Genomic DNA, 23,884 nt, shown 5'->3' on the forward strand with positions numbered 1-23,884 from the left:
TTTAGGTGGCAAAGTCAAATCCTAGCCTTGGTAGGACAGTTTTAGAGTAAGGTCAAGTAGGATCAGTCTAGATCAGTTGCGCAGTTGTTTGCCAAAGGGAGGAGTCTGTGGATGCTTGTGGAGTCCATGAATCAAGAATCTGTATCTGCTAGTATACTAAAATCTTATATATATATGTTAGTAGTTCTTTTTCTAGCTCTTCCCTGCCTGGGAAGATGGTGTGTGCTCAGCTTTGTACGCAGTGGGAACGTGCGTTGTTGAGTTGAAATGTAGCGATGGGATCATGTAAGTGGCATGATCCAACCCGATACGCTCTGCTGAACCCTTTCCGCTCCGTGCAGGGCCAGTTTCGGTGCCTGCAGCACAGCATCTAGGGAACCAAAGCATGGGAAAGCACGGGCTTGCTAGCCTGGGGTCTGTGCTAGGTGACCTCTGCAAAAGAGCAGGTCAGTAATCTGCTGTTGCAGTCCTGGGTGCTGGAGGGAAGTGCTGAGCACTGCTAACTTTTCTCAAGTGTATTTTTTTTATAAGGATTGGGAAAAAATGTGGTCACTCATTATACGCCAAGAATATATTTAGTCTAACTCTTAAACACATATGGCTAAACCTTAAAAGGGCGCAAATGCTTCATTAGAAAATGGGGACAGACAGCTTAATGTCATTTGGCTGCATTATTTATTACTCTAGCATTGCATCTTTTACGTGCATTACAGCTCTTCTGTCAACTGTCCTTCTTCCTGGCAGTTTATCTTAATTGATGCTTCCAAAACCTGTTTAGCACACTTACTTAAATTACCAAAAAAAAAAAAAAATTGTGTAAATTCTGTCTCTTATAAACTTCAGTAATGCCACCAACAGTCTACATTAATTTATACAAATATTTATACAACTGGAGTTCCTGTTTACCTATGCTTTTAACAGACAGGAGCTTGCTTTTCCTCTACTTGAGGCTGGAGGAACAGGATGTTCAGCTGTGGGGCCGTGGTGCTGAGCCCAGACTGATAATCCAGCCCCTCCGGAGGGTTTATCCCCGGCACGGCAGCGTGAGGCAGCTGTACAGCGTTTCTCGCTTCTGGCTCGGCTCAGGTAGCTCGCTGTGATCACCTCTGTAGTAATTCAGACGGGAATTGTCCAAGTCTTTTGTCCTTGAGCATGCGGCGGTGCTGCAGGAGTAACTGGAGCCAGTTTGATGTGCTAAATAAGGTGACAATTATTTACAGGTCCTGTTGATTACAGTCAACTAATTTCTTCTTGTTACACTGGAATTATGCTGATGCTATGTAATGCAAATGTGGCAGTACAGTAAAATGTTTCCTTAGCAGCTCTAGTACTTCAGTAAGAACATTGGTTATTTGTTGTTTTGGTTTTTTTTTTTGGAAGGGGAAAAAAGTCTCTTTATACTGTGCTTCAAAAACAGTCACCAAGGCTAAAACTAATGGAAAAATTAAGCCAGCTCTGAGCCTACCTAGCAAAGCACCAAGACTTGTGTTTGGAGTCGACAGCCACATAAAAGCTTGTCTTAATAAATACTTAAGCTTTAAGCAACATCTGAGTAACAGCACAGACCGAGGCGGCTGCTGTGCCAGCTGCCCGGCTCGTGCTGCAGGCTTGGCTCATTTTCCTACCCTCTCTCCAAGTTGGGGCAGGAGCAAACGTGGGTTTTGAAAACCGGGTTTGTTAGGACAGTGGTGACACTCCGTCTGGGCTGTGAGGGATGAACACCGCTGGGCATCACGCTTCTGCGGGCGATAAATGAAAAGGAGAGCTAACCTCTTCCTATTTTTCTTCTAATTCAGGCTTGGAGCTGATACTTGCATCAGCTCTCACTCTCCCAAAATCTCTCTGGCCTGGCACAGTGATAATTGCGCTTGACTCTGGTCACAGATAAGAATTTCCCAGTCACCTGCTCACGCTTTTAATCTTTATTCAGTTCCGTGTCTGTGGTGGTGGTGCGGTCTTTTAAAAATTGATGTGAAGCTACCTGTGGTCTTTAGGAATACCTCAACTGCCTAAAGCCTTTAAAGCATTTTATTGTCTTGGGAGTATTTTATTTTACTGTTTCATATGCGTTGAAATGAATAATTCTGAAAAGAATCTTTACTCAAAAGGAGAATTAATTTTTCAACAACCTTCCAGGTCCTTTCTCTAATAATTAACTAATTTATTTTCAAGGAAAATTTATCCTGAACTGATACTCGCAAGCTTGGAAAACAGAACATCTTTTGAAATACAGTACTTTCAGAAGCATCTCACCTTTTTTCAAACATATTTGAAATGCTTGCTTTTTAAAGAATAAATATGCTTTGGTTTCAATTAACAGTTAAAAAAATTGTTATTTATTGTCTTTGCTAATCAGTTCAAGGGAGAGTGTATTAAGTCTTCACACTTGCTTCAGTTATATGTTTTAAAACCCCAGATGTGGTTAGTAAGTACATATAGTTTACATGATGTACTGTGTACACACGTACAATATACGGTACTGGCAGGGGTAGTTTGAAAACAAGCGAGCATCCCTTTCCTAAATTCAGCACGGCGTACAACAGGCCGGTAACACTGTGGAGATATTGGAGTTTGATTCCGATTCCAGAATGCCTCATTTGTCTATGTTTGGTTGTCATGAAATATGCATCATCACGATGAGATAAAATACCGGTGCTTTCACGATAATGCATAAACATTGGGCTTTGTAGCCCACGAAAAAACTTCACCTTTTGTAGACACAATTTTTGTACTTTTTTGGGACAGCTGGATTTTAAATGTATGTTGACTGTGGTATCTGAGCTGTGTATCTACACAGAATGAGTGTTGCTGCTTCTGTTACTGGAGAGAAATGTTTCCTCTTAACTGCTGGACGTAACTGTGCGTAATACTGTCCATAATATGCATAATAGATAATCTGGTGGATGGTAATATTAGTATGCCAAGAGTTGTAGCCTTATTGACAGTACAGAGTTAATTAGGATTGGAATCAGGCTTTCTCTATGGTAATAGGAAAGCAAATTTAAGCAGCTTTTATAGAGCAAATAAAAGTAGCCTGTTTAGCAAAAGTTCTGCTCGAATTTCTAATCTCTTTAAGGGGAAAAAGGCTTAAGTGATTTGCATGATCCTCTCCCCTCCCTCTGTCCATCTGCTTTAGCGAGGACGGTGACCAGGTGCAAGAAAGATGCCCGAGCTGGCGCTGCCGCAATGGAAGCATGGCACGCTTTGTCGTTAAAAATTGATGAGCCGGGTGTTTCCAGGTCTTATGGGGACCTGGATCAGACAGGGGTGTGATCCTGCCCGTCTGATGGTAGCCTGCCTTGACCTGCTGCGTCACGGGGAGCTCGACTGATGGCAGAGGTCCTCTTGAATGTGATGTGCTCGTGTTCAGAGCACGCGCTAGCACGAGGTCTCAGATTTTCTGAAGTGGTGTCATCTTTCCAAAGTCTGTTGCTTCCCAGCTGGGACTGGGGAAATCTCAACAGCTCGGTGTCTCTGGCTCTTCATTTGTGTAGCGCTCCAACAAAAAGCAAAGTCAGGGACCTGGGCGTCCTGTCCTCCTTTCCTCCTGCTGCGCCCTCGGGCATGCACGGCCTACGTGAAAGTAGTTGTCTCCAAGCTGTAGGCGTTTCTTTTGACTTTCTCTGGAAAATAACTGTTTTCCCTTCCCAGTTCTCTCACTCATGCCTTCTTCCTCAGTAAGTATTTCTGTTGTTCGTTGGTTATTGCTGGCGCTTGTGTACTTGGCATTGAGGCAAGCATTGCTGCTCCAGCCCCCGGCGACGGTGGGTCTAGGGACAGGCAGTACTGCATGAAAGGCAGTAAAACACATACTTGCCAATGTTAAATTATACACACATTTGCAATTTCTTGTTCAGCGTAACGCGCTAGCATAGCAACACAATCACCTGCAGGGAAAAGGCTGGTGATGCTTTCAGTGTTAAGCAGTAGAGGCAGCTCGGCTGCCCCGTTCAGCACAGCGGGGTGTATTTCGGTGTATGGATGAAATCCAGAGGCTGTTGAAGTCGGAAAGAAAGGGAACTCTGATCAGCTCCCACTTGTATGTTTGAAAGGCTTTTCTGACTCCTAAACTCCATCTAAATGAAGAGTGATTGAGGTGACTTGTTTGTTTTACTCTGCTTAGTAAAACACGCCAGTTTGTGGCAACTTTAGTTACTGGTTTGTTTGTTCCCCTGTTATTGCGCTGGGATAGATGCTGTCGTGAGATGGGGACTCTGCTAGCCAGCCTGAAGTGAAGTAGCCAGGATTGTGGCTGCTGTAGCCTGCAGCTGGGATAAAACATGGTGGGAAGCTCTGCATCCCCCTCGGGTCATCATGAGTATTTTAGCTCAGATGAGGAATAGCCCACCTAAGGTATGTCAGTCAGCGGTCTTCTGATGCTAAAGGGATCTACGCCGTGGTTGGAGCTATCTCGTGCTGTCAAACGAGGCACGAGCGTCTTAGGGGGTGAAGCCTATCAGTTCTAGTGGCATGGGAGGAAACACGAATGTTACGTTAAATGGCGTTGCAATGAGATGTGGGCTCATAGACCTGCTCCTGGGTAGCAGTTTCTAGGAGCGTTGGGCACTGCAGCAGGAGAGAGCTTTTGGGTAGGATTTGAGAGGATAATATTATAGCTTTCTGGGTGCTTACGGGGAGCTCATTCCTGGTGCGATAGAGCTCACACAAAAGCCTGGTGGGACAGTCATGGCTGATGTTTTTGTGGCACGAAGTTCACGTTGGTCTCACAGCCATATGGGAGTGGTGATGGAGCTGGGCATGAAGAGCCGCACAAGTTTTCTACGAAGCGAAAGGGATGGAGGAAGGAGAGCAACCCGCTGCGCAGAGGATGAGTGTATGTACGTGTACCCGGGCTGGAAGCGATGGTCTAAGAAGCTCTTTGAATATGCACGTGTTACATGGAAAACAGGATTTGTTACGGACCAACGGAGAGGTGGTAGTACACAAGGTGAATGATGACAGGGGCACGGAAGAGAGATTGCCACTCCGACACCCACAGTTTACCTAAAGCTTTGATGCATGTAAGATGGAGTTTACATAGTCATTTTGTACATAGTCTTTGGATTAAAAAAAAAAAAAAGTCGTGGAAATTCTGTGATTTGTTTTAGGTGCTCCTGGGAGTCTCGGGAGTAGTAGTATGTGTGGATGAAGTATTTTAGCTCTGTGCCCCTTGATATTCTGCGCTCCCGGTGACAAAATTAGCAGGGAGTTTTACTGCTTAATTGTCATATTTTTATGATCTGCTTGAGTTTATGCTGTCTGGCTAGCGGGGAATCTGAACAGCTTCATTGTGCTCAGAAGTGTGTTTTTGCACCTTTTGTCACTGCCTCTCCTCCCTGTTTGTGCAAAATCCTCTTAGTTACTTAAATCGGTGTCTTCTCCAGACGGGGTTGGGGAGTGAAAAGGAATCGTCTTGCCTGAGCGAACACATTCGTTCAGGTCACAAACTGGGATGATCATAAACGTTTTGCAGTGGTGGTAGGAAATTCAGGATATCTGCAGGCATCTGGGCTTTGTTTTTGAAACTGTGTGTGAAATGGTGACAATCACACAGATATATTTCTTTCTCATTCTACTATTAGAGGCATAGCACTAATTAGTGTAATGATTGCTAAAGGCACCTTTTACATTTTCAGGAAGGGCTTCTTAGCTCCTGCTGTGAAAAGTAAGCTGTAAAGATTGCAAATAGTAGTGTGCTGAGGATTTGTTTAGTTGAGGATAACAGATGTCATTGTTTTAAATTACTGAATAACAATATTTAGCATGGACGTTAAAGTTGCAAACTTACACATCTATATGTATATTTTAACGCCTTTCTTCATTTCTCAGTATCTGATACTTATTTTTGGACTGCAAGTTTCTTGACGTTTCTGATATACACGTTTAACATTTACATTTTAATCACCTATGTGCCAGTGGTTGCAGTTTTACAAAAAACCTTTTTTTGAAGTGACAGTTTCACTGGGCAAGTCATGCAGTTATCCTGTCCCTAAGTCGTCTCCTGGCAGATCAGCGATGAAATTTGAGGGCGTTGATCAGTAGATCGATGGTTCAGCCAGCTGTTTGGACTGCAGGGCTGGTTAGTGCCGCTTCTGTGGCTGGGCTGCTGGAGGAGGATTGCACGGGCATCATCCCTGCGGGTTATACTGCTGTCGAGCAATTAGCTGTATTATTTGTTTCTGTATCCCTACGTATCTTTCATTTTGGATGGAAGTTTTTGTGTTGTTTTTTTTTTTCTTCTTACGCTAACAAAGATAAAACCAAACTGACTTTAAAAAGAACAAAACAGAACAATGCAGTTCATTATGTTTGGCGTTTAGGCCTGGACTCTGGATTTGCACCATGCTTTTGCATGCTTTGTGTGAAGTGTCTACTAAAATAATAAATAGGGGTGGAATGACTAGTGTCTCTTTGCAAAACTTGGTAATTACATATTATGCACTCGGATTACTGTAGTATGCAATCTATGCATGAAGAACATCAGTGCAAAGTTCTGCCTTTTGTTTACTAGCTAAAGCTGACTACAGTTTTAACGTAGAGTGGAATTAAAGCTAGATTTTACCACAAGAGGTGGGAAGAGAGATGGAACAAATTCATTGTTACAGAGCAGGCATTTGGCTGTGTTAAAATGAGTGGTGATTTTATTGTGTCAACCTTATCAAGTCACCGTATCGGTTTATATGGTTCCTCTTCTCCACACCTTTTGACTCTGTTGTCTGATTTCCACCGGCGCTGACACTTAAAGAAGTCTCAAAGCATTTGAAGTTCCAAAATATTTGATGATGGCAGCTGGATGACAGACACAGATGTGCGTCCTCACTGAGGGAAGGGCAAAACGTAATATAATAGAGCAAATACTTCAGTCCTGTAAATTGTGCCAGCCCATACAGCAGCGTGAAACCAAGCATCGTCTTTCGTGCCGCCTACCTTCCAGTGTTCCTTCCCATGCTTCTGAAGGCACAAACAACCTCCACTTCCCACCCCGTTCTCCCCGTCCCTTCCAGCTGCAGCCTCAGCCCTTGGTTTCACAAGGTGTTACCGTTCCTGGCAGTATTCTCTTAAGACGCCACCGTGCCTCTCTTCTTCCCAGCCACAGCGCCCAGGTATTTTTACTGGTACCAGTAGTGATGTACCGGTGGTGAGAATTGGTTCCCTCATCTGGTCGGGCGTATGTGACCGCAGCCTCGAGCTGAATCAGGTATCGCTTGTTCTGCCGAGTCCTCAGTATCCTGAACACTTACCTGAAAGTATCCATGCAGTTGGTAACTTCTAAGATATGTACCGTGTAAGTAAAATGTCCACGGATAATTAGAATTGATACTGTCTATGGTAAAAGTAAGCTAAGTAAAAGACTGAAACTCTGCTGGGAGATAATTGTAGTATTAGCAATAACAAAGGAAGGTTGAAGTTTTGCCCTGTGATTTCTATTCATAACAGTTTTGGAGTAAGATCAAAGGCACACTGAAAAGGAGGACTTCAATCTTAATTTAATCTGATTGTCAGCAAAGGGAATCAAAGTTTACAGATGTTACACGAGACTAGATTATCACAGAACGATTTTGCATTTGTACTGGACTTTACTCTCTTCGGGTACTTTCCAAACGTTTAATTGTGGTAAAGAATCAGCAGAAAATGAATGCATTATATTAAAAAAAAAAAAATTGCAATGCAGAACGTAGAAAGCGCTTAGGTGTTAATGCTTCAGAAAAGCTAAGAGGCAGATGCACAAAATTCAACAGACTGGCAAGTACAAGGCAAATTTCCACAGTTTGATCGACTCCAATGTAAGAATGCGAAGCCCGTTAATGCTCCGCTACTTTTTCCTCACTGTAATAATGGATCTTTTGTTAAAAGTTTAAGTCCCTGCGTGGTTTTGGGGTTCAGTGCTCCCTGTTGGAGCACTCGTGGTGTTATGAGATTGGAGCACTTACCTGGAAAGCAACAGATATTATGTACTTGATGAGTTTTCAGAAAAAAAACAAACAGGAATAATGAAAAAACCAAACCACAAACCCATCACCCTTAAATTAGTGCTTTTGATTTGGGTCGAAGTGGTGCCTTCTTTCAAACCAAACGCTAGGCAGATTACATGTTTTGCATGTCAGAGGCTTATATTCACCTTTAGAATGGTCTCTCTTGAAATGGAAGTCCCTGTGGTTAATAAAATCTATTTCCCCACAGCCAGATAACCTATATGTAATATCATTTGGACATTTCAGTTAATAAGAAAATCCACATGTAGAAGAGAGGGTTACGTTACCCACTCCATCCTTCGCCTGATACGGGGCTACATCTTGCGGTCGTTGACGATCATCTCGGTTTTAGGAGGGATCTTGGGTCAGGATTTAACCAAACCAGACATTCATCGGTTTGGTGCTGGGTAAAAAAACTGCATCTTCAGTGTTCTGACTGCTTGAATTGTCTGTGTGGTAAGCTGCAGAGTGGATTTGACATTATTTTGGAGTTCGAAAAACAAAACAAAACCAAACAGTGGTGAGATAAAGTAGTTTACATACCCTTTCAGATAAAAAATACTGTGGTTCATCATACAAAACCCCGAATTCTTGCCAACCATGTCGAATTTGCAGTTCTGCAGAGTGCACCTCAGCTACAGAAATAGGCACTTTGGGGAAATACTATGTGAAAATTGAGCAAAACCCGTGGACAGCCCAAAGCAAAGCCAGTGCCCAGGCTGCTGCTTTTCAAGATTTAATGCTTTACCTTGTACGTTGGTACCTTAAAGCTTAAATATCCCTCTCTCTGTTTTCCAGACAGAAGCAGTCTCCGCCAGCCAAGAAACCAGCAAAAATATTTCACAATGGATGTAGACGATGAAGAAAACATGAGTAAGATGTGTTTATTTACACAGTAATAAACTATGTAATCATTTCTGAAGGTGACTTTTTCTCACGAGCACAGGGACAACTGCAAAGAAACTTCGGAAGCACAAATTAAAATTATTTCTTTGTATGTTTTAAAATACGGTATAGAAGAGTGAATCGGAGCTTTTGCATTAAAAGTGTTTTAAATACATGCGGTTATATGCTAGTCTAGTTATACTTTGTGTCTCATATTTTTCTTCCAAAAACTGACTAATCAAACAATATTTTCCTCTTTTGAACCAGCAATGAATAAGAGAGGGAGAACGCCGGTAGTGCCGATGCCGAGGGTTAGGGACCAGTCAGAAGGGAGGGGTGAGACGAAGGAGATGGGGTTGAAGTGTATAAAATAAATGAGGGAAAGCAGAAATGAAGGAAGGAAAAGCAAAAGGAGGAGCTAGAAGAGCTCCCCGCAGGTCTTGCATGGGTGATTATTCTCATTAGATGCTGATTGTTCCAACCCTGAGCTACTGAATTATTAAAGTGCGTTTAAGCACAAAAGTAGTCAAATATAGTGATCATTTTGATGCGTACACTGGCAAAGTGCTGCAAGGTTGCTAACTCTGTGGTATAATTAAGATCTGATAACCTGTGGAGAAAAGTGTTCTCATTAAAGCATTATAAAAATATTTTTACTGTTATTGGCCTTTCAACTCTTTTTTTTTTTTGTGAATGAGAGAAATGTTCTTTTGCTCCTATGCTGATGTGCTGTGCCTGACTGTAAATAATTGCATACGAAATAATAACAAATGTGCTTATTTTTCCCCTAAGTGACAGTGGCTAAACGGCGTATCTCTGGGAAAGCTGACAAAGCCCAGCAGTGTAGGAGGCTTTGGAGCAGAGGAGTTGTAGTTCAGTCTGAAGGAGTGACAGAACATTTTTATTGGGAGATAAAGAAGTTAGCTCATTGTGTTTAAAAAAAACAAACAAACAAAACAAAACCAACCCAAAACCCAACAAAACACAACCGAACACACACACACCCCTCCAGCTCTAAAAATATTATCTGAACTAGAATGCATCTTCTTCCTTCGACTGCAACGGTGAACTCAACTGGAATATGCTTGCTAACACTTTCTTTTCCTTGGTATAAAAGAAATTACTTCAGATGGATGCTTTAGCTACTTCTAAAAGTGGTCTGCCTAAGGAGGACTTCAAAAAAGTAAGAGCTGTAATTGGATAATTCACATAAGATAATTTTTTGGAGAAAACATCCCCTTATCTCAATAAGGAATATATCTGAGCGTGAATAAAAGGTGCCTTCCTGAGCTGGAGAAAATATCACCTCTCTACAGGGGCATCCTGTAAGTGTCCTTAAGCAAAATACTCAATTTTTGTCTGCTGCTGGCTTTTTTTAATGTGTTAGTGCATCAATAGGGGAAACCATTCGCTGAACTTTTTGTCTTGTCAGGAGGCTGGCTCCATGGAGTTGTTACAGGTTTGGGGCATGCATTTGTACAACCGCAGTTGTCTCCCAGGAGTATGTTTTGAGATGTCGTCTGTCCCGTGTTTTTGAAAGGAAGCGACAGATAACAATGTCTACTTGGATGAGCCCAGTTACTAGAAGGTGCAAGAAAACCTTCCTGCGTCTGTATGCCCACACAAACATCATGAATTTGAAATGTTAAATCATCAGATTTGGGGGGGGGGGGGGAGAGAAATCAAAGTTCAAATTCTTAAGTTCTTCACCTTGATTCGTGCAATGATTTTTAAAAAAATTTTTATCTTTCTGTTACTTTACATCTCTTAAGATTGTGAAGTGCGATATCAGAAGTTGCCTATTAAATTTTTTATTATTTTATGTAACTCCTTTTTGGGGAAGTATATTACAGGAAAGGAAGGTGGGCACATGCAATATTTGTAGCTTGCAGTTGCATAACTAGAATTGCTCAGCAGAAGCCAGAATTAAAATTGTATTGGTTCAGCTGAAATGTAAGACAACGATGAGGTTACATTAATATCCCTGAGAAAATACAGTGTTTCAGACTTCAGGTTTTAAGGTCTTCCTCCTTTATCTGTTGAATATAGAGATGTTACAAGAGATTTGGGGAAAGATACGGGGTTTTTTAGAATGTTTTTATTCGGTTTTCTCTTGCTTTGCATGGAGGGTATGTCTGTAGCACTCTGAACGCCCCAGGAATCTGTGCCAGAAGCCCATCTGCGTATTATCTCAGCGTCAAATCAGACAGCCCTGCAGAAGCATCAATACAATAGAAGTAAATAACTTGCTAGGTGTAAATTCACACTGTTGCCTATCCTTATCGACTACCTTACGGGCAAGGGAGAAGTGGGGCATTTTGCAGAACACTTGAGATGCTAGCATGTGGCTGTCCTGACCTTTCTCTTTGATCATTTCCCCCCTTTTTCTAAAAAGATGCTCAGAAGAGATCACGTGGCTTTTTTCTGCCTGTTTTTTATGAAAAAATGACTTATTTAGAATTTCCCCAGGCCAGTAAATGAGAGCAGCAGTATAAGGGGTAGCTAGAAACATCTTTCGGTTCAGCTAAGAGTCATCTAAATTTAATTAAACGTGCTCCAGATCAGACAGAGCAGGGAGAGTGGTGCCTCTCAGCAAGCAGGTAATGGAAGTTCCCCAATGGATAAAGCATCTTAATTACAGACGCTTTTTAATTACAGGGAATAAAACCAAAAATAAATCAACACACTCGGATGGAAGATTTCTTTCTTTACTGGCATGAAAATTTCCTGTGCCTCTTCCCTTCTTCGAGTGTGCTCGGGTTTGTAAGCCTCTCGAACAAGATTTCAGGGGCAGGACTTTTCTTCCGCTGAAGTTGTTGGCATGTGATGCTGTCAGCTATGATTTTTACCAAGGCAGCTTCTACAGACATCCGTGAAATCTCTAGTCAAAGCTGCCACCTATTTTTAGTGACTAGAAAATATGCTAGTCTTATGAAAAGTGTCTTATTCTTAAATCATGGGTAGTATTAATGTTTAAGAAAACAGGATCCCATTATCAAGTGTTTTATATGTGTATTAATGCTGCTTTAAAGTGTTGAATACGCAGCAGCTGTGATGGACCTCAAAGAGCTCTCTAAAGCATTCATTCCTTGAAAACTTATTTAAAGACTAGAAAACGCATAGACTTGAAAGTATATTTAAAATCTAGGATTAAGCTGTTTTTAAACCTCTTGATTTTTGGGCTATGTTAGGAGATCCACCAAGACTGTGTAACCTTTCTGAGGCAAGACGTACGACGTTAGGATATGCTCACTTGTCAACCCCAATAACAGTTTAAAAAAAAGAAAAAAGGATAACGAAGAGCATCCATTACTGAACGCAGAGATTTTTTTTTTTTTGTAATTCAGATGGTAATTTTTTTTCTCCTGCCAGCTCTCTCCTATGCTTTATACTTTCTAAGAGTGTTTTAACATTCACAGTTCTCATTTTCCTGCCTTATTTTAGCTGTGATGCTGGCAGCGCAAAGCTTAATACTGGTCTCCAAATCAGACCGCTAGACTTCGAAATGATCTAAACTGTTTTTTAGAACGTGCATGGAGTGGTGGCCCACGTCTGCCATGACCTCTGCTTTAGCACAACAAAATTTTGCTCATTTTGAGTACCTTGACCTATGATGGGATCCTGAATCAGCCAGAACTTTCGCGGGGTGAAGATGCCCTCCCTCATTCTCTTTGGAATGAGTGAGAGACTCCCCAAAGTCTTACGGTCTCTAAACCAACGTATTACCAGAAGGAAAAAGACTGCAGAATAGAGCAAGAAAAGGAAATACACAGTGCATCCAGCTGTGGGTCCGCTGTTGTGAGAAGAGGAGGATGACCTCAGGACAAGGGACAGTTAGAGCCGTGCAGTGTAGAGGAGGGATGACAAGGTTGAAATACTAGAGATCTCTGTAAAATCATGCACAGCGCAGGGTGTTTAGTATTAGAATCATCAAATTGAAAAAATAGCAAAAAAACAATAGGTGAGACTAGCCGATGGCGGTTCAAAGCAAGCAACGGGAGATGTTTTCATGCAATGTGTAATAAAAATGTGAAACGCATTGCCCAGGACCTTGTGGATACCAAGGGTTTATGGGGTCTTGAAAAGCAGTTAGAAAAATTCCTGGAGGGGGGGAAAAAAAAACCCCATCGGTGGCTCCCTGCCACGCTCTCTGGGACAGCCCAGAGCTGCGGCTCCCTGCGGGCTGAGAGGCTGCCCTGGGGAAGGGCCGCTGTGTCCTTGCTCTGGTTTGATACCCTCTCTTGGGGTCTGCTGGTGGCCCTGTCGCAGGCGGGGAGGTGGGTGAGGTGAGGACGAGCTAGTGAGGCCGTTCTTAACTTCTGTAACGAGGTGGGATGCCTGGAAAAAGGGAGAGCTGTTTCTGAACAGCGGGGAGAGGCTGGGCTGGAGGAGTTACTCCATGTCTGACTATGGACGAGATTAAATGAGATGGCTTCTCTGACTTTGACAGGTGGTGATAGCTAATCTTACTTTTTGATGAATCTGTCAGGTCTTCTCCAGCCCTAAGGTAATTAGGGGACCTCAGCACTGCTGGGCAGGACAGGCTAAAGAAAAGGACCGAAAGCACATCTTCACCCTTAGCCTGAGAAGCAGTTGCTTTCTCTTGCAGTCCAGTGACTCTGTGGGTTGAAACAAACCTGTGTCCTTCTGGTTCTCACGGAAAGCCTTTTTCTTTCCATCATGTGCAAGGCTTGGATTTGGATCACCCCCAGGATGTAGAAACTTGCCTGCTTTCACGGTCTCTGGCTTTTACTCAGGCTGCTTGCTCCACGCTTGCTTTCTCGCCTGGTTTCTTCCACCCTGCAGGCTCTCCAAAGCTAAGAAGCCTAGTAGCTCTCAGGCAAGGAGTAGTTTTCTTCCCTTCTTTCTTATTGAGACAAGGTAAGCGTGCAAGTTTCTTTCCTGCTTCCTACAAGTCCCCCCTCTCTGTCAGGGCATCGTTTCCCTTACCTGTGTCAGGAGACGGATGAAGGAGTTCCTCCAGCTGCCGTACTTACATGCAAAAGTTCTTTTTTTTACCTTCAGCTGGAGTCTATTCAACTGGTATTTTTCTTCTGTGGTTTCCACAGGCACCAGTAGTAGTCTTCATATAAAAAGAAAGATGAAAGCAGAGGCCGTTAATTAGCGTTAACTAAATGATTTCTGTTTAGCCTAAAAGTCATATTGGTTGGTAGCAGGTTCCTGGTGCAACTTGTAAGAGCAATGTTCCAGAAATGGTGTTTTAGATGAGATGTAATTTCTGGAGATTACAGCTTCAGGTAAGAAACTCACTGTAAGGAAAGATTTTAAAATTCACTCTATTGTCCTTAGATTCCTTCACCGTGTATATATATATATATATCTAAAGAATATATATGCATGAACACTGTGTATTGGCAGTTGTGGCCCTATAGCACACATTCTGCAGGCAATATAATTTGTGGCTGAATGTTACAAGAGATACTTTATTAAATTTAGCAGATTCCTAGCGATGAAATGCTTCAGAGTATTTAGTGTTTCGTTCTTGACCGAATTTAATTGACTGGAATTTAATGTGCAGTACTGTACAATTCTTTGTTGTGCTACTGTGATTTAACAAAATGTCTTCCTACTTTGGCTTTTTCTTTTGATCTTTTTTTTTTCTTCTTCTTCTTTTTTTCTCTTCGAGCACCGAAAGGAGTAACCTATCGAGCTTTTGCTGGAGGATGTTATAAATGAAAATTTAGTAACCATTCCATCAGCTTTGTAACCTGGGCGAAGTGATGTGTGCATGGTAGGGGATTCTTAGGGAAGACTTGAAGTGCGGTTGAAATTCGTCACTGTGAAAAAGAGCTTCCACTTTGGTTTGCTCTCATTTCAATTAATATTTATCACCTAGTATCAGTGTAGATGCAGTATAGATATTTTGAAGTTTTGGAACAGAAGAGTTAGAAATACTTGACCTACTAAATTTGCCTTTTCATTCACAAATGCCAATAAAAAGTACAAATAATTAATTTCCTTCGTTTCTTTATCAGGGTAAAAATGAGGTCTCTGCAGTTATAGCAAATATAATTCTTTAAATATACCTCTGACATATCATTACCTCAACTTTCTACTTTAGAAAATAAATCGTGAAATTAATATTACAATGCCTTTTTTTCCCCCATTAAAACCTCATTGTGATTGCGTAGCTTTTGTCACTCTTGTATTCTGCATAGCCTTAAGAGAGGATCTTTATCATGAATTTTAGGTTTGTAACTTTGTGACAGCAGTTTTCTCACTTTGCAAGGAATTACAAAGTAGCTTGTAAATGACAAATATAAGGTTTCTTAATAGAAGGCTGTGTGGAAATACATAAAGTAGTCTTGCGGTCATGCTGGCACAGCAGGCGCCGGTAGTTCCTGAGCAAATTGGGGTGAGGTGAAATGAACGTCTAGGAAAAGTGTAAAAAAGAATTGAATTTGGAGAATATGGAATAGCTAAAGAGAAACAAAAGCATTCAAACACTCTTCAGTCAAGGTGCCTACCAAAGAACTGCCTAATTTTTCATGGCTCAGGTTTTATTTATGTCATTTCTCAATTTGAGCAACTAAAATCACTGAGAAAAAAGATGTACCGTGAATAAAATGAGAATAAAGTAGAATTAAATATCCATCTCCTAGTACTGGTCTTAAGCATCCATTTTTATTTTACTAATGGTAGTTCTTTGTTTTATAGGTGTATGCTGCTATAACTATAAAAGCATTTTTCAGGCCAAACGTAACTTATGAGTAAAAGTTTTGTTCCAGCATGATTTAAATGAAAAAAAAAAAAAAAAAAAGCTGCAGTGTTTTATTGCTATATGATTGTATCAAATGCGTAGTTTGAAAATCGTTCTTGAATGTGTTACTTCTTGAATTATCGAGAGGCTGTGTTGCATTATTATTATATCTGATCGTATTGCAAAACATTTAACCTGTGAGCACACATCACTTAACCAGTTACAAAGAGAGATAAAGGAATCTATAAATTTTGCATTTACAAGATCCTGCAACGAAGGCATTGTAAGTTACTCTTTCTGGGCACCGCAGGTTCGAGCAGCACCGATGTTAAAGAAAACCGCAACGTGGACAACGTTCCCCCCAAGGACGGCGGTGGGCAAGGCGCCGGGGAGGGGATGCAGCTCTCCAACGGCGGTGGCAGCGGCAGCAGAAAGCGTCCTTTGGAGGAGGGCAACAATGGCCACTCCAAATTTCGCCCAAAGAAGAGGAAGAAAACGCCCGGCCCCGTTCTGCCAAAGAACGCCCTGATGCAACTTAATGAGATTAAACCCGGTTTACAGTACAAACTCCTCTCCCAGACGGGGCCGGTCCACGCCCCCATGTTCGTGATGGCAGTTGAAGTCAACGGGCAGGTATTTGAGGGGTCTGGCCCGACGAAAAAGAAAGCCAAGCTTCACGCCGCTGAGAAGGCTCTGCGGTCTTTCGTCCAGTTTCCAAACGCCTCAGAAGCCCACCTGGCAATGGGGAGGACTCTGTCGGTCAACACGGACTTCACCTCTGACCAAGCGGACTTCCCTGACACCCTTTTCAATGGGTTTGAAACTCCGGTCCCTTCCGATGCTTCCTTTTACCTAGGGTCCAACGGGGATGGGTCCTTTAGCTCTAGCGGGGACTACGGTTTGCCGTCGTCGGCCGTAGCCAGCAGCCTTTCCCAGTCACCTCTCCCCACGCCATCGCCCTACCCCTCTGCCAGCGGGAAGAACCCCGTCATGATCCTCAACGAGCTGCGGCCAGGGCTGAAGTACGAGTTTCTCTCGGAGAGCGGGGAGAGCCACGCCAAAAACTTTGTCATGGCCGTGGCGGTGGACGGTCAGACTTTTGAAGGCTCGGGAAGGAATAAAAAGCTGGCAAAAGCTCGGGCCGCTCAGTCGGCCCTGGCATCCTTGTTTAACATGCAGCTGGACCAGACCCCGTCTCGACAGCCCATTCCCAGCGAAGGGCTCCAGTTACACTTGCCACAGGTGAGAAGCCCTTTGGGTTTTGTTGATGTCTTTGGGTAATGACCAAGAGTAGCCGATTCACGCGTATTGAGTCGGCTGGAACGGCATTTCTGCTGTTTATTCTGCTTCTGTAGATGTGTGTGTGCGCATCTCTCTCTCTATGTATATATGTATTAGGTGATTTATCTACTTACGGCTTCTGACAATTGCATGAACTCTTTGTATTCTGTTGGACAGAGAGGAAGCTTTGTTGCTGATGCTTTCAGCCTTGATCATGTCACGTAAGAGAGCAGTGCAATGCCAGCTTGGATTATGGTTTGTGCTGAGGAAAGGTTGAATCGTGTCTTGCTCGTCTTAGGCAGCAAGACTTAGATGGAGTTCAAATCAGAATTACTGCTTTAAGTAAAATTATTATTTGATACAACAGTTTTTAGCAGAGAAGAAAATCATTCTCTTCTGCAAAATAAAATTGTTGGCTTTAACAGACCTGAATAATGGAAGTGAAGGACAGATTAAGTGAGGCTGATGTAGTCGCCACGTATTTCCAGGGTCTAAATAAACGACACACTCACAGTGCATGTATCCAAGACGTGGTTAAATAGCTGTCATCTAAAGGATTGTGCTCTAATCAAATTAGTTAATAAGTATATGTAAGTTACTTAGGCAGGTAAATCTGGATGAGAAATAGTTTAAATCAAATAATGAACGAGGGAAAGTATCAAACATACCAGACATAGATCAGAAATTTAAAGTAGCTAGAATGGAGTAATTTTTTATTTTTTTAAATGAAGAAAAATTCTGCCTTATTTGCTTGCTTGTGTTTCTCCGCAGTCAAACTACGGTAATGATTGTTCGACTACCCTCTTTCTACTGCGTCTCCTGGGTCTTTTTAATGATATTATATGCCTGTCTAATTCAAATACTTACCTGTGACTTTTTTGCAACTTTCTCTCTCTCTCTTATGAGAATTTCAAGGCTTTGACCTTCTCTATCTCAAAAACATTGTTTTAGATTTCATGAAAATTATAAGATACTGGTCTGATTTGATACTGTGGGGGTGAAGAGTATAAGTAGATGTTGTGACTATTTTAAGTATGTTGTTTTCTCAAAATGCATGGACAATATGCATCGTTTAGAAATTCCTGTGTGCTTTCTTTTTTAATGTTGCACAATTATTGCATTATTGATGAATGTTTCCTTCATTTTCAAATCTAGGATCGTGCTATTTCAGGTAGTTATGATTTCTTCAGTAGATTCAGTAATTTCGGACTGCATTCTCTGCTGTGCTTTTAAAAGTAGCTTTGGCCTTACCAAAAAAATTTCACTGCCAGTAATTTATGTGCTATTAGTTCTTGAATCAGTAAAATGGTGAAAATTGGAACTGGAATAGGGAGGTCGGAAACAGCACGAGGTGAGACCTGAAAGAGGTGTCATTCTAAGAGGGTGAAGTTGTTTCTCTGCCCAGCAGCCCAGCGTGTAACAGCTTGCACAGCCTCTTTTCTTTAAGGGACTTCAGTGGGACCACTGGGCAGCGCTGGGTTTTTCTGAGCTCCTTGCCTTTGTCACGTTTTGACCGACTCCCAGGTAGCTGTCCCAGAGCTTATGGGATGATCAGGGCATTCCAGCCTAGGGTACGGTATTAAATAACAAAAAAGCAACCCATGCAAACACTATTTTTAATTTTTTCCAGTGCTCCTACACTGACCTCGATACCTATATTGTGTACAACAAAGCGTGCCCCCGGGCTAGCTTGCGTTTCACCTGTCTTATAGGTGTGCACCAAAAAAGGCTGCTCTGGTGTGGAGGAGAACCCCGTGGGCTTTAGGAGTAACGCTGAATACGCTGGGTGGGAAGGGGGAGGTTGCTGGTACTGCCTCGTGTAGACCCGATTCAAAGTCAGTTATTTATTCAGAGGCTTTTGATCAGCTTGTCGTCAGGATGTTGTCATCCTTTCTGCGCTTCACTGTGTTGTATTACTCTGCTTTTAATTATAATTAGCTGTCAAGTTATTGGAATTACATCAGGTCTGTTACCCACTGGTGATTTGGGTCTGGTAGGTATTAATGATTAATAAGGGATTTAAGCATTTGTGATGTTTTCAGGTCCTGCTTTATTTATCTTCTTTTTTTTTTTTAACTCTGTGAGCTGTTTTATGTTGTTTACAGAGTGTTTACTCAGGATGTGTAGAGATGTTAAATTCGGAGATAATCCTAAAGTGGGTGAAGTCGCAAACATTGGAGAGGACAGGAATGATGTAAATGAGGATAGGATTTGTTATAACCCGTAGACCAAATAAAATGCTGACCGGGTTGGAAAAAAATGGAAGCTAGAAACATGCAAGGGGAGGAGAAATCCAAATACCAAATGCTTAGTGGAAATAATAAAAGTACAGCGTGGTTGTGCCGATGGAGGTGTTGGAATTGGCTGCCTGGGTGGTGGGTTCAAAACCTGCCTGTAGCCGGTGTGTTAATTTGTGGTGCCTCATGAGAAAAACCGATGGAGCGGAAGGAGTCGAGAGGAGAGGTGATCCCTGCTCCCACGGTGGTCGTGAGTATTGGCTGAAATGCCTATCTGTGATCCCACACCTCCCGATAGCTGCAGGCGCTCCGGAGAAAATGAAATGCGGCAATACACCTGCAAGCTGTCAAATGGTACCGAAGGGCGGTTGACATCAGAAATCAGCTTATCAAATGGGCGTAGGTGTAATCTTATGGTCTGTGGAGTGGGTTATCGAGGTGCTGATCCCGTGGTTTAATACATTTAAAACCGGTCTCTGCAAAGCAAGCTTATCTGCTTGCTTACAGCTTGACCTTTGGTGAGGGACGAAGCGACGTTGCCTGCGGTGAGGAAAATCTCTTTGCTGGGAAAGTGAGTTAAAGCCAGTAAGTCACTCAACACGTGCCTCAGAACAGATGAAAATGCCTTGCTGAAAAAAAATCAGCCCTTGTGCATTTATCACCTTGGCAGCGAGTGTGTTAAAATGGAAGAGGTTGTCAGTCTTGCATTATAGGGACTTGCCTCTCCAAAACAAAGAAGATATTTTTATGGTTAGCTACGCTTTGTAGATTGATAGCCATCCTCACTTCACGTCCCACCCCTTGATGCAAGGAGATGTCCTGTATTCTGCAATAAGCCACAGGACATACCAAGGGCTCTAAAATGTGTGTCCTTCAAGTTTTATTCTTTTCCATGGAAGAAAACTGCATGTTTCAGCACACTTAGATTAATATCATTAAAAAGTTTAAGTGCATGGCTTGTCATAGGTCTGCAGAGTTGGTAGGTGATGAGAACCGGAGAAGACAGTACAATGTGAACAGTCTTTTAAAATCACTTCTGAAAACAAAGGGGTCACACATTTATAGATGAAGCGTGGGAGTCGATGTGACCACGTTTTTGAAAACTGTTAGTGCAAAGTCCAAATCTGATTTCTGGGGCAAAGAGCATTGTTGAGCACTCAGCCACAGCAAGAACCATGCTGGGCCAGGCAAAAGCTCCTTCTCACACATCATCCCGTCCCTGGTGCCACGTCCCTGCCAGCAGCCCCAGCACTGGGAAGCAAGAAGTTTGCAGGGCATACTGGTGCTGGTTGAGGCCGTCTCCACCCGCAGAGCCAGTCCTGCCGCTGAGCATCGCCCTGGACATCTCAGGAGATGGGACAAGGACATCCTTGGACATTTCAGGAGCAGCGGATGCTCTGTTGGACTTCCCTGTTTCTTCATTTTTGATGTCTTTATCACCCAGAGATAAGTCTTCCAGAGATCACTTGTTTTCTCTCCTTTTTTTCTTTCCCTTAGACGCTCCCTGCTTCCCGAGGAAGGCTGTGAGGGGTCTCACACCTCTGTCAAAGGTGGGATGGTGCTGTCCCTAAAAGAAGTACTCAGGGCAGTACCAAATGCCTTGGGAAAAAACTGAGAAAAGAGCATATTGATAGCAGTACTTCCCCTGTATATGCTTCTAACCTTCAGCAGTTTGTGTCTCAAGGATTTTCTCAGCCAGAAATGGTGTCTTTCCATCTGAGAGTCCTTGATGGATTATTTTTTTTTTTTCCCCCATGAATTTCAACCCTTTCCTGAACTTCTGTAATCTTTTCGCTTCCACAGCACCTTGTAGCAATAAGGTCCACTGTTTAAGTAGGTATTGCGGGAAGAAGAGTCTCATCTTGTTTGTTTTGAACGTGCGGCATGCATCCTGGTGTGCCCCGGTAAAACGATCTGTGTCCCGGTAATACCCTCTTTGCCAGCAGTAAAGAAGGACACTTGGTGACTTTCGGTAAAGTCTGCTGGTCCAGGCGGCCGGGATTGCTGATGGAAACGGTTTCCATCAGATGGTAGGGACCTGCTGGTGGAGGTACCCTCTTTGGGCCACTGATGGCCTCTGTTAGGAAAGCCTCTACATAAGCTTTATAATGATATTTCTCAGATTTCCTCAAACTGTTTCCTTAAAAAGATAGCTGATTAGTCGGGATGCAAAGAGGTGGAAATCAGAGAATTGGAATTGTAAATATTGACGCTTAAATGCAGAGTTATTTAGATTAGTGAAAGCTGGACTATTGCGAGAAAGCAACTTGAGCTACACAAATAAGCAGCGTAGCTGCAGATGAAATTAATTCTAAAAAATCCACTAAAGGGATCAAAAAAATCCACTAAAGGGATCATAATTTTAATCATTCATATAATTGTGTTGCAAATTCAGTTTATCCAGTATATCATTGTGGACGGACATTGAAACAAAACGTTAAGCAGAAGAAATGGAGTGAGAACCAGCAATGGCTACTTTTACTGGAAGTGCTATGTTAATCCTGGTTCGACCTGGGGCAGGAGGGAACTATAAAAGAAGTATTCAAATATAGAAAAGATATACAAATTAATGATGACAATGATCGGAGATCTGGGAAAGCTGCTTCTGCAGAGGTACTGAAGAGCTCTAGGCAGTTCATTGCAATAGGCTGCTTAGTGTGTACAGGAGAAGGAGAATGTAGCAGATTCAAACCTACCCAAAAGATAATACTGAATATATTTATGGGAATTAATGAATTATATGTTGGAATAATTGCTGTGGAATTGAAGAAAGGTAAAAGATACATCTGCATAAGCAGTGAGAGACTCTACTGCCACGCAGGAGTTTAAATAAATAGAGGAAACTTTGGAGCACTAGAAAATAATTACCCTGTTTTATTAGCGTAGGTGTGTTTCCACCTTCTCTGAATTGTGTGTGCTGGTCACTGTCAGAGGAGAGATAATGGACCTGGTTGACCTTGATTTTACCTACTGTGGGCACTGCCACTGCTCATCAGCTTGTGAAAGTTCCTGTAAGCCCTAAACTGTGAAGGTAAGAAGAAATAAAGCTGAGGAGAGAACATTTGTGCTTGAGAAGGATCGCTGGAGATCCAAGGAGAGCACAAAAGATTGGGAAGTCTTGGGTCAGTTCCCCAGCGAGAGCTGGGTGCTTTCAGCCCGTGCAGTGCCCCTGCTCCCGCTGCCTTTGGTTCCACCACGCAGATGACCACCGGCATTCATCTGGGGTGGTCTCTATGGCCTGCCAAGGTCTTCCTTCAGATCCGGACCGACCTGAACTTCATCAGCTTCAGAATATTTTAAAACACGGATGGTCAGGGGGGTTCTGCTACAACATCGCTGGCAAGATATGTATTAACCAAAATCAGTCTGTACGTGTAGAAAAGAAGTGGATTCACTGTAACTTCATCAGAGAAAGGAACAACGCACCCAAAATAGCTTTAAGCTCACATGCCTTAACGAGCAAACTATCAGCTATTTTAGGTCTTTCCTTTTTTGAATTACCCAACTTTGAATAATGATTTAATGCAGGAGCGAGGGTAGAGAAACTGCGTGTCAGATGTTAGGGCACTCACTGGGAAGGTGAGACACGAGTTCAATTTCTGTTCCAATTAACATTTATTCATATGAAAGGGAGTAGAGTCAGAATGAGAAGTGAAAGATCCCTACCCAGGCTGGTCAGTGGCCTGGGCTTGATGTGGAGACAGCTTCAAGCCCTTGGTTTTGAGATGGGGACAGCAAGGACATCATTTTAGGCCAGTAAGTTTTGTTCCCAGCGCTGCAGTGGTCTTTTCATAGCCTGCCTTATTTCCATCTCTTCCATGCTTGTAGTGACTCTTAACTATGTTAATGTAATAGACCACCTGGGAGAAAAGGATAATTCTTCTAATTTATCGGGTGAGTATTCTTATAAAAGACCAAAACCTTAGTAACTAAATCTGTAGACATTTAATAGCGTTTATTCCTCACCACCCACCTGTTGTCATGCAACTTGAGTATCAAATAGAATAAAAAAAATCTTTAATATACCTGCCTGTTTTCTGGCAGTGATTTCCCCCCCCCCCCCCCCCCCCCCCCCCCCCCCCCCCCCCCCCCCCCCCCCCCCCCCCCCCCCCCCCCCCCCCCCCCCCCCCCCCCCCCCTCCCCTACAGTTCCTCCTGTATTGTTTGCATCTCTAGCAGTCATTTGTCTCGCTTGAGTTCTGCTTAGTCCTTCTTATCAGCCCTCCCCAGTGTCTGGCTTCATGTTCATTCAAGCGTTTTTAGGTTTCCTTGCCAGCAGCTTAGTTCCACGCTGTTTGAGATGCAGCCCCATCCCATCCTTCTGTGTCAGCTTACATCTTCCCAGAGGGACTCGCCGGGTTCTCACTTGTATACCAACACCACAGTTTCCTCTGCTTTGCTTATTATGTGAAAAAAATAATCTTTTTGGAAAAAGCTAATGTGTCCACCCTGTATGCAAGCATCCTACCCAATTGCTGTTCAAGTAGCCTTTTTGTCAGCGGTTTTGGCAGGTAAGTTGGCCATGGATTTCTTCCCAGAAACGCCTGGCAGCTTCAGTTCCCACCTCTTGATGAGAGCCTCCTCAAGCCAGCCCTGGTTCCCTTAGGGAACGGGCGATCGCATGGCTCCATTTGGCCGGCTAGGTTGGGGATCTGTGCAGTGAGTTACCCGTGTTCGGTGATCCTGGAAGAAGCATTTCCTCTATGTTCACCCTTGGCAACCGGTCGGTTTTGGTTCAGCATTTTGGAATCACCATTTCTGGTATGTGGTGAACTTTGTGGTTTTGTG

General features: G+C 42.8%; 1 protein-coding gene across 1 annotated transcript in view; it reads left to right on the forward strand.

The window, feature by feature from the left end:
- Nucleotides 1–23,884, forward strand: part of ADARB1 (adenosine deaminase RNA specific B1) — an 83,552-nt gene that overhangs the window by 32,127 nt on the left and 27,541 nt on the right. Inside the window, exons 3-4 of the mRNA XM_050899735.1 lie at nt 8,772–8,846; nt 15,890–16,821. Of these exons, the coding sequence (XP_050755692.1) occupies nt 8,819–8,846; nt 15,890–16,821 (960 nt within the window). The 5' untranslated portion in view covers nt 8,772–8,818. The remainder of the gene's footprint in view (nt 1–8,771; nt 8,847–15,889; nt 16,822–23,884) is intronic.

Source organism: Gymnogyps californianus, chromosome 7 (genome assembly GCF_018139145.2).
Source record: "Gymnogyps californianus isolate 813 chromosome 7, ASM1813914v2, whole genome shotgun sequence".
NCBI classification, from domain to species: Eukaryota; Metazoa; Chordata; class Aves; order Accipitriformes; family Cathartidae; genus Gymnogyps; species Gymnogyps californianus.